The 11555-nt window shown below is 46.0% G+C and overlaps 1 protein-coding gene across 3 annotated transcripts in view; it reads right to left on the bottom strand.

Moving 5' to 3' along the window:
- Positions 1-11555, bottom strand: part of SEC14L2 (SEC14-like 2 (S. cerevisiae)) — a 29212-nt gene continuing 17657 nt past the window's right edge. The window contains exons 8-10 of one of the 3 annotated variants that reach the window (XM_006894782.1): positions 11367-11506; positions 11077-11246; positions 1-327 (exon numbers count right to left, since the gene is read on the bottom strand). In XM_006894782.1, the coding sequence (XP_006894844.1) occupies positions 197-327; positions 11077-11246; positions 11367-11506 (441 nt within the window). In that variant the 3' untranslated portion in view covers positions 1-196. The remainder of the gene's footprint in view (positions 328-11076; positions 11247-11366; positions 11507-11555) is intronic. The other 2 variants (XM_006894783.1, XM_006894781.1) reach the window with 2 other exon arrangements.

Raw genomic sequence — 11555 nt, 5'->3', positions numbered from 1 at the left:
CTCAGGTCATTTGGAGAGCAAGGAAATCCACTTCAGGCCCTCTCCCTAATTCTGAAATGAATGTGCCCCAGTTTCTGCCTGAGGTCTTCCCCCCAGCCCAGTTCCGCAGAGCCATAGGGGTTAGGGACTGACTGCCACAGGGGGTGAAAATCGGCAAGGAGACATGAGGGGGCCAGGCCTGCAGTGGGAGAAGGCATTACTTTGGGGTGACCACCCCCAGCTGCTTCATCTTCTCTTCCGAAGCTTTGTCGGGAAGCAAGACTTCCACGGTGAAACTGACCTTCTTGGCGTGAATGAAGCTGTAGGTGTTGTCGAATCGCAGGACATCTGAGGGGAGGCAGAAAAGCAGACATTCAGATAATCCTGACAAAGGGTTTGGGGACCACAAGTGTTGACTTGTGTCTGCTGAGCAAGGGAGCGTGGTGGGTAGGTAATGGGGATAAAGGAGGCATAAGCCATGGCTCTTGAGAACAAACTCCGCCTTGCGGGGCTGACAAAATGTTCACATACAGGTGTGGAGGGGAACGCACGGCAAGTGCCATGCTGACATGAGTGACAGAGGCAATCACTTCTCTGGCAGGTTGTAAGTAGTTGTTGTTAGGTACCATCGAGTTGAGTACGTTTCATAGCAACCCTATGAGCAATAGATGTGAACTCTCTCCTGTCCTGTGCCAGCTTCATCATCTCTGATACACTAGAGCCCACTGCTGCAGTCACTATGTCAGTCCATCTCATTAAAGGTCTTCCTCTATTTAGCCATCTCTTCACCTTTCCAAGCAGGTTAACCCTTTCCAAGGAATAGCTTCTCCCAACAACATGCCCAAAGTATGTGAGATGAAACTTTGTCATCTTTGCCTCCAAGGATGCTTTGTTGTGAGCAGAGGGAGCTCTAAGAAATCACATGAAAGGCTTCCTGGAGGCATCTGAGCTAGGGGGAGCAGAAGTAGTAGTAGTAGTAGCAGCAGCAGCAGCAGTAATAATAATAATAATAATAATAATGGCTGTGGGAGCTCTGGTGGCCTAGTGGTAAGAAGCTACACTGCAATCCCAGAGGTATGAGGTTCAAATCCACCAGATGCTCTGCTGGAAAAGGAGGGGCAATCTCCTCCTGTACCAGTCAGATCTGATTTGACAGTACACGTGCAAATAATAATAAAGTAAAAAATAATAGTAATAATGGCTGTATGTCTCAATCTGCCTAGTACTGGGTTGGTAATTTATCTTTTATTTTACTATTTTTTCACAACAATTCTATGAGCGAAGTATTAGCTCCACATCGTGCATAGAAAGGTCAGAGCTGGAAAGGAACACCCTGGATGAGATGGCTTGACAGAGTACTGTAGCAATGGGGGCAAATGTGTCAGAGACAGTCGCCTATAGGTCAGGATAGGGCAGGGACCAGAGCTATTGTTCATAGGGTCACTGTGAGTCACAATCTACCCAACAACACATAACGACAACAAACTGATGCAATGGATCCAATCCATAGAGACCCTCCATTGGGTTCCCAAGGAAATATATCTATAGAAGAAGACTTTCTCCCTTGGAGTAGCTGCTGGTGGATTTGAACCAACAACCTTTAGGTTAGTGGCTGGATATATAATGTACAACACCACCAGGACTTTGTAACCACTTTTGTGCCACTGGCAATTCTTCCTGCCAATGTAGACCTAGAAAACTCAGTCTTGTTCAGTTTCTGATAAAAGGCAAAATGCAAACCTGTTTGAACCAGGAAATCATCTTACAGGATAATAAAGGGACCATGATTACAACACTGTGTGTAATATACAGATTGGGGCAAATGCAAAGAGGAGAATTGCTTAAACAGATTGTACTCTATTTCAATATGAGGGAATAATGTTTTGGAATAAAAAGGAAGAAGTTTGCTCTTTAAGAAGTGATGGAGGTAATTTGTAGAATGAATATGAGGTTGCAAGGGGGGAGGGAGGGAATAGAGGGGTGAAGATGGGCGGGAGGGTAGGGGGTTCATCATAGGGTTGCACAATTTGATGGAGGGAGGGGGAGGTGGGTGAAGTAAATGGGAAAGATCTAGTGTGAAAAACAGTGTGTATATATTAAAAAAAGAAACACAATGTGTGTGTGTGTGTGTGTGTGTATATATATATATATATATATATATATATATATATATATATATATAAACAGTATCTATAAACTTTGTAAATAAACCAGTACAAAAATTTAAAAATAAGTGACTGGGGTAAATGTCCATGATATATCCTCAGGCCAAAAGAGAAAAATGCAGAACAATTAGCTTGCAACATCTATTAGCATATTGTAAACATGTAAACAAACTTTTTTTTTAATTTTGGCTGTTATGTGTACCTATGCTACTAGTTCTTTGATTATGTGTGTGTGTACTGTCAAATCGGATCTGACTGGTACAAGAGGAGATTGCCCCTCCTTCTTCAGCAGAGCATCTGGTGGATTCGAACTGCATACTTCTGGGATTGCAGTGCAGCTTCTTGCCACTAGGTCACCAGAGCTCCCTTGCTACTAGTTCTTTTTGTTGGTACCACTCAAATGTTTACCCTAAACATTTAAATTCTAATTCGTTTTATTTACCATTGCAATTGCAATTTTTTTTCAAATATACACTGGATGACAGACATAATTTCTATGAATTCATGTACAGGTCCTGTAGGTAGCATGGAAAATATTTTAACAGACAAGACCTGTTAGCAATGGTTTCCTCTGAGGAGAGGAAAAAGCCACACAGGTGGCCAAGGAGGCCAAACCCTGGCAAAGGAACGGACTGTTTTTATCAAACCTTGTTTCTTTGGGAAGTTGCTCCATTTCAAACAGCCTTCAAGAGAATGGAGTGTAAAAACAAAAACTCTGGGGTGGGCAGGGAGAAAAGTGCAACAATGAATGAATCGAAATCCAAAACCTCTGTAAATTTTCATTAAAATTTATAAAATTAAAAAAACACACACACAACCAAAAACTCCAGCTCTATCCCCTTCCTCATCTTTGTCTTCTCTCACTTTTCCAAGGTTTTTGTTTGTTTTGGTTTTTTTTTAAGTTTTATTTTTATTTTAGAGTGTGTGTGTGTACCGTCAAATCAGATCTGACTGGTACAGAAGGAGATTGTCCCTCCTTCCCCGGCAAAGCGTCTGGTGGATTCGAACCGTGCACCTCTGGGATTGTAGTGCAGCTTCTTGTCACTAGGCCACCAGAGCTCCCCAAGATTTTTGGTTTTTTTTTAATCTCTTTAAAATCCTGGTCTTTTAGGTCTTTTCCTTTCCTGCCCCTGGATAAAAAGCATGATTTAGGCTGAGGGTAAGCCTACTACCGCCCTCTCTCCATGATGTGAAATAACTCATAACTCACCATCATGGACTTGGAACCCACTCATAGCTGAAGCTCCCTCGGGGTTCAGAGGCTGTAAATCACAGGGGAGGAGACTGCCATCTTTCTCCCACGGTGCTGGTGGATGAAGGGGATGACTCCCTATAGACTAGACCACCAGCCAGCTCTTCAGAGTGACTATTACACATCTCCTCTCTGCACCAGAGAGGAGGCCAGTGGTGTCAGGACCAATGCCTCCAAAGCAGCGACTTGTGGAAAGAGAACTTCCCATCTGCCCTGGATGACGAACCATAGCAACCAAAGGGTCGGGCATGTGGAGAAGTCTTTGAGCTTCCAAGACTAAACTCCACACGTAAGAAGACTCCGTCTAAGATGCTATTTTGCCCTTCAAAATAACAGTCTGTCCTGAGACACAAGCCTAAGGTCAGTGCAGCTCCTACAACTTCAGCATCTACACCATTTACTTGGACACCTGTCACGATTTGCAGACCCACAGAGTCAACAGACATCCTCTCACCCAAGGGTCCTAACACTTTTTTAATTTTTTTAAGCAAATTCCCTGACAAATCTAATAAAACACACAATTGTAGGTCCCCTGTTATTGTTAAGCGCCACTGAGTCATCTGTGACCCATAGCGAGCCTATCTACAGCAGCTCTGAACCCTGTCTTGAGCCAGTCTCACTGACTCCAACACACCCAGCCTCATTGCCCCAGTTACTGTAGCAATCCATCTCATCTGGGGTCTCCCTCTCCTCCGCTGTCCTTCTACCCTTCCAAGCATAATGTCCTACTGGCCACATGCCCAAAGTATGTGAAACAGCTTCAAAACCCAGGGTGTCATAATGGACCCGCTGGGAAAAGGAACCACTCTGAAGAGATGTCTCTGAAACAGGTCTGAGACAATCTTGCCCTCTCACTGAAGTACTGAAAAAAAAATACACTTTATTCTGAGTCAGCTTCCTGTTCTTTTTTTCTTGTATATTATGTTGTGGTAGTTGTTATGTGCTGTCAAGATAGAGCTGATCCACAGCTGACCCTCCAGTGAGTTTTCAGAGGCTGTAAATCATATGAGGTAAGATTGGTCATCTGCCTCTCTTGGAGCAGCTGATGGATTCAAACTGGCTGCCTTTGGGTTGGTAGCGTAACTCCTTATCCAGTAGGCCACCAAGCTCCCTTTTATTTTATAGATAGGACCTTACATTGATTTTTTTTTTATTATGTAGGACTGTTATATTGTGACTTTCATTTCAGATGAGGACAGGTAACCTCAAGAAGTTACTGAATTTGGTCTTTAGGATTTAGGACCTACAGGGGTCCGTGGATTCCAGATTAAGATCTTCTGCTCTTGCCCGCAGCACTCAGCCTACCTCAGCGCAACAAAGCTCACTCAGCTCATTGCCACCGAACCAGAACCAACTCAGGGCCGACCCTCCGCTGGATTTCTTGAGTCGCACAGGACAGGACTGTCCATCTTTGTCCTGAGAAGCAGTTGGTGGATATGAACCATCAACCAGAGAGGTACAGCTTTCAGGGTCGCAATATAACCCTCTAAAGACTAGATCACCAGAGCTCCCTCAAAAAGCAAGCAAAATCTTAATTCTTTAGAGGCAATTTTTCCAAGGCATTCAGAGGATCAGTGGTAAAAACCAAACTCAGAGCTCAGGCCCCTTTCACATCTGGCATTGGCTGGCAGCAGTGTCTAACTCCCAGAGTCCCCTGGGCCACTCTGTGCACTGCTGGCAGGCAGAATCTAGATCTTTTTTTCTGAGTCTTATTTCCATACCTGTTAATTTCTTTCTGTCTTGCACTCAGAAAAACCTTGGTAAATGAGCGGAGTTAAAGGGTGCAAAAATGTGGCATCAATTTAGCGTGTCTCTCCTTCTCTGTAACTTAGGGTCTCAGACAAGGACCAGAGAGGCCTGGGAGGCTGCTCGCTGCTGCAGTTAGAATACCATTTTCCCACAGGATGATTACGTTCCACTCTGCAGGGGCTGTTTAGTCCTGCCCTCCTCCTGGTGAACTGGCAACCTAACCCTGCGATCTCCCAGCGCTCAGGTTAACTGAACCCACACTCATTGTCTCTGCACCTGGAAAGGATGAGCGGAGGCCAGTGGGGCCTGCCTCTGCCCCCGCCCTGGGAATGGGGAGCCAGCAGATCCAAGCCCTGCAGACAGAGAAGGTTCCTGCTAGGAATGGAGCCAAGAGCAGCAGAAGTGAATGTGGGCTTTGCAACCCTAAGCCTGATCAAGGTAGAGCTGCGGTCTTTTCTGAGGCTGTTTACTTGTGAGACAATGATGCGGACGGAGAGATGATGGCAGTGCTGGGAAATGGGTAGTGTAGCTGCCTGACCTTGGGCCAGTCTCAGTCCAAATCAAGGAATGGGCTGGATAATCTCTAGGACCATCTATGGTCAAGAGCTCCATGACCAGGAATCTCCGAGGTCCTCCATCTTTCGCTGTCCACACAGTCACTCTGTGAGAGAAGTCTATCTTTTCTCTATCCCTGAAGGAGGGAGCTCTAGTGGCCTAATGGATAAGGAGTAGTGTTGCCAACCCAAAAGCAGGTGGTTCAGATCCGCCCACTGCACCGTGGGAGAAAGATGGCCAAAGTCCTATCATGCATTTTACAGTTTCTAAAAACCCACCTGAGGGCCAGTTATGAGTCAGTTCCAACTCAATGGCATATAACAACAACATACCTCAAGGAGTGGCCAATCTCATAATTTCTTTGCAAAAGGGTAGGGGTCAGTGAAAGAGAGGGCAGACCCTCAACTAGATGGACTGACATGGTGACTTATAAACCAGACTCTAGCATGGTGGAGGCCGAGGGATGGCACAGGGCAGGGCACGGTTCTGATCTGTTGTTCACAGGATTGCTGTGAGTCTTGGTCTACTCAACAGCACCAAGAGCTGTACTTCCAGGAAGGCATCTTGGTGGCAGCACAGTGTGTCACACGGTGAGTTGCTAACTGAAACATCAGCAGTTCGAATCCAAGAGAAGACCATGAAGTGGCCTGAAGATTTACAGCCTCAGGAATCTGACAGAGGGTGACCAGGAGTCAAAAGTGACTCAAGGAGGCAATTTTTGAGAATTCTCTTTGTCCTCCCAGATCTGGAATAAAGTGCTTTGGATATTAGGGGGCAGGGGTGACTCCCATGAGAAAGAAGGAAGAGCTCAAGAAGCCTCAGTAGCAGAGGGGTTAAGTGTGCTTGTTTAATAACTTTAAAAAGTCAGTGGTTTGAATCCAACATACACTCTGTAGGAGAAAGATGTGGACATATGCTCCTATAAACATCTGTAGCCTTGGCAACCCCAAGAACCCTAAATTCTACTTGGTCCCCTAGGGTTGGGATGAGTCAGAGTTGATCTGACGGCAGGGTGTGGATTCTCTAAACCTCAGTTTCCTCACCCATTAAAAAACAACATTCAAGCCCATCTCTACAAAATGCCTTGTTCTGTGTGAATGGCAGTATCTGGGCTGGTGCAAAAATCTTTGTTCTTACTGAAGCACATGGTATATGCTCTCTCCTCCAGGGCCCAGCTGCTCACCAACCAGCTGACTCCCCCTCTTCCCTGGAGACACAGAGCACCTCTGAGGAGGGGGCCACAGAGACTGAAGGTTGCCCAGAATGTAGGCGTGAAGAGAGAGATCTGGAGGGTGGGTGATACGTGGACACAGTGGAGAGACATCTGTGAGGTTCGACCAGATCCTTTGATGTTGCCAAGGAAATGGGGCACAGAGCTTCTACATCTCCTGGCTCTATCTCAGGAACAGCCCCTATCCCCCAGCCCTGCCCGGCTAATAATAATAGTGACTCTGCTGTAGCGAGTGCTTGTTGTAACGCCAGACATTCCGCTAAGAGCTACACAAACCTTAGCATGTTAATCAGCATCGTACTCTATGAGGCAAAGAATTTAGGAAACTGAGCTCAGGGAGGTTAAGCCACTTGCTGAAAAGCCAGTCTGATGAGCCCACGCACCCACAAATTTTCCACACCTGACCCCTTCATCCTGAACCAACTGCCACTCTGCTGGTTTACTGCTAAAGAGGCGGGCTATATGACCCAGCTATTCCATTGTTTGGAATATACCCCAAGAAAAGAGGAACTGAGGCTCAAACAGAAACTTGTACACCAATGGTCATAGCAAAGTCATTCACCATCGCAAGAACATGGAAACAGCCCAGATGTCCAACCACAAACGAATGCATTGAGAAGTTGTGGTACATTCATATAATGGAATATACTATGCAGCACACAGGAGCAATGATTTTGTAAATTGCTACTGACATCCACTTCCTAAACAACATGCCTCTGAAAACTCTATGAACTTTGATAAATGTCACTAGTTATAGAAAGACTTCAGACCTTTAGTTCATAGAGTTGCCATGAGTCATGGTTGACTCGATGGCAACCAACGACAACAATACAACCCAACTTGGGAGGGACTGAAGAACATTATGCTAAGTGAACAAACTCAGGCCTACAAGGACAAATACTGTATTAAACCATTATTGCAGAATGAGTATGAGGATCCAAGCCTGGCGGGAGGGTGGAAACAGAGGGGTGAGGATGGGGGGTTGTTAATCATAGGGCTGCACAATCTCGGTGAGTGGGGGTTGAAGGAAAGGAGAAGGATCTTTTGTAAAAAACAATGCATTCAAACTTTGTAAATAAATCAGTATTTTTTTAAAATGTCATTACTAAATAAATTAAATAAATGAAGAGCAGGGCTGCCATCTCAAAGGTACATGGTTCGCATCTTCCAGCTGCTCTGCAGGAGAAAGATGGGCAATCTCCTCTCATGAGATTCATGGCCTCTAGGAACCTGCTGGAGGGTCAGCTATGAGTTGGTTCCGACACGACGGTGAACAACAACAAACAACTGAACGATACCTCACAGTAACCCTAAGAATAAAGTACAACTGCCCTATTGGGCACGCAAGGTTCTACATCTTTATAGGACTGGACAGCCTCATCTTTCTCCTGAGGCCTGGCCAGTGGGTTTGAATCCCCACCAGTTTGCTTAGAAGCTGGACACTCTGACCATTGCACCACCAGGGCCTCTACTAGGGGCTGACAAAGGCAGTGAACTGAATATGTCATAGATGGAGTGGCAGAGTGTACATGCGGCTATTCTGCTTGTGAATGCTGTTGTTGTTGTTATTGTATACCACTGAGGCAGATCCGGACCCTCTTCCAATTTTTCAAAGGCTGAAAATTGCACAGTAGGAGACGGCCCATCTTCCTTGCATGGAGAAGCTGGTGGATTCGAACCACACACCTTTGGGTTAGCAGTGCAATCCCTCACCACCGCAGATGAGATGGACTGACACAGTAACATGGGTAACGAGTCAGGATAGAGCAGGGGTCAGAGCTGTTGTGCATAGAGTCACTATGAGTTGCAGTTAACTCTATGACACATAACAAGAAGACATCAAAGCTCTCTGCTTACGAATGTAGCCACTGTAAAATATTTTATGTTTGTGGAAATAGTGTAAAAAAAATTAAAAATCTCTTCATAAAGACTCTCCTCCTACCCCAGCAATAACTACGCTAGAATTAGTATAGATTTCCCCAGAATTCTTGTCTATGGATATACTTTTTTCCCCCACCAAAGTAAGTACATATATACCTGTCATGCATCATGAGTTGCTTCCCATTTATCAGCTTACATCTTTAAGAAGCAATTTACTCCCATGAACAAAAATAAAACAAACTCCTCAAACTTCTTACCATGAAGTCCAATTGGACTCATAGCTGACCCTTTGATGGGGTTTCCAAGGCCGGAAACTGCACAGGAGGAAACTGCTCATCTTTCTCTCTCTCACAGAGCGGCTGGTGGATTTGAACCACCAGAGAGGTGAACTTTGGGGTTAGCAGCACAGTTCCCTGTGGACTGGGCCACCAGACCTCCCTTCTCGCGTGAATATTATGTTATGTAATACTCTTGTACCAGCAGTCAGGAAATCAAAAGACTAATTGCACTGGGAACATCTCCTGTCAGGGACTGCTCCAGAGTACTGAAGAGCAACAATGTCAGACTGGAATCTAAGGTGCACCTGATACAGGCCATAGTCTTCACAATTACTTTTTATGTCTCAGAAAGCTGGACAATGATGAAGAGATTAATGCCTTTGAGCTGTAGTGCTGGAAAAGAGTACTGATACCATGGACTGCTAAGAGAACAAAAAGGTTCATCCTAGAGAGGGTGAAACCAGGCTGCTCCCTGGAGTCAAGGATACTGAAGCTTCATCTGACATACTTAAGGCATGCTGCAAGGAAGGACCAGTCCTTGGAGAAGAACAACATGCTTGGAAGTGTGGAAGGACAGAGCAAGAGAGGAAGACCCTCGATGAGATGGATTGATTCAGTGACTGGAGTAATCAGGGTAGGTGTGTCAGAGACAGTAAGGTTGGTTCAGGATAGAGCAGGGTTCAGAGCTGTTGTACATAGGTCGCTATGAGTTGCAAGCAACTCAACAGCACATAACGACAACAACAAACCTTCAAGTTGTAACCAACTCACAGCTTACTCTCCAGAGGATTTTTGAAGGCCATAAATCACATGGGAGGAGATTACCCCTCTTTCTCTCGAAGACCAGACAACAGATTTCAACCAACTGCCTTTGGTTTGGCAATGCAACTTCTTACCACTAAACCACCAGACCTCATGAATAGGTATGTGGTATGAGGTATGGCACTGTATGAATGGATCATTAATTACATTTTACAAGACCTTTATTATAGCCAGTTGGCTTCCTGCCAGGTGTCCGAGCTGCTAGGAACACCCTGGTACCTGAGTCTTTGTATATTTGTATACATGTTGCTGTGAAGAAAAGTTCCACAAGCAGAATTGCTTGAGTCAAAGGGAATTAAAATAGATATTATAAAGTCAGGGAGGTTAAAGCATTGTTTCACATGTCTGTTGACCATCCATACGCCTCTGGTACAAACTGCTATTCAGATTCTATGTTCATTTTGTGGTCAACCTGGAGCTGTGTAAGCAACACTCACAGGGGTCAGAGGTCGGCTTTTTCGGCACTGTGATCCACACGCCGCCACCTGGACAATGTCTCATCTCTGGCCTCTCACTCAGTGAGTTAAGTCATAGTTGATGCATCAGTGGGGAGCTTCAGAGGCTGTAAATCTCATGAGAGGAAATTGCCTATCTTTCTCCCAAGGAACCTCTGGTGCATTTGAACCACCAGATAGGCACCACCTTTGGATTTATAATGCAACTCCCTACAGACTGGGCCACCAGAGCGGCCCTTCTGATCTGACATAAAGATATAGATAGATAGATAGATAGATAGATAGATAGATAGATAGATAGATAGAGAGAGAGAGAGATTAGAGATAGAGATAGAGATAGAGATATCCCCTCAAAGTGTCTGACTATAGTTATAGACTCAAATGAGACCTGCACCAGACAGTAAAATTCCTGTGATCACAGAGAACTGGGAGTGACCCATATACATGAGCCTCAGGTCAGGGTTCCACCCCGCGCTGTCCATCAGCTGGGTCATCTGAGCGAGTCATTTCAGCCTATGTTCCCTCCTCATGCACGGAGAGGGCAGAACCCGTGAAGCACCATATCTAGTTCCAACAGCCTGCAAATCGTGCCACGGTCTGAACCACATTGTGCCGCTAACCCGTAGTCTGAGAATCGAAAGGAGGAAGGAGGCCCTCACAGGCAGGGTCAGGGCAGAGGCTTCGAAGCACAGCCAAGATAGACACTTACAAATGCCAGGCTCGCTGCAGGTCAGAGTCCCGTCCTCGGGCACCATGTGGGCGTTGTACCGCTGGTTGGCCAGCACCTCCGTCATCTCACCCGCTCGCTGCCGCTCCCCCATCTTGGTCTTCAGGAAAATCCCAAAGCCGATGTCCGCCCCGTCCGAGGCAAACTGCCACCTGTGGGGTTCACCAGCCCATTTAGACATAAGCCTTCCTGGCAGGCCCTCTCGAGGGTCCTGGCACCAGGCCCTGTCCCGCCCTGGCCCACGGGAGTGCGGGAGGCAGAGGCGGCCATACCTGAGGACACAGCCGGGGAAGAGGATCTCATACTCCACTTGGTGGGAGGAGCCCCGGGCAATCTGCACGCTGTGCTCATACTGCTGTTTCACTTGGTCTCGCACATAGAAGGTCTTGGGGATGTCACCCCCATAATTGATCTAGAAGCAAAGTGTGAAATAGGCCAGAGTAAAGGAAGGTTTGAGCCAA

The sequence above is a fragment of the Elephantulus edwardii genome, unplaced genomic scaffold, assembly GCF_000299155.1.
Source record: "Elephantulus edwardii isolate Elephantulus edwardi_28Jun2011 unplaced genomic scaffold, EleEdw1.0 scaffold00151, whole genome shotgun sequence".
Classification (NCBI taxonomy): Eukaryota; Metazoa; Chordata; class Mammalia; order Macroscelidea; family Macroscelididae; genus Elephantulus; species Elephantulus edwardii.
Note: the sequence above shows the minus strand (reverse complement) of the source record. Positions and strands in the feature narration are given on the sequence as shown.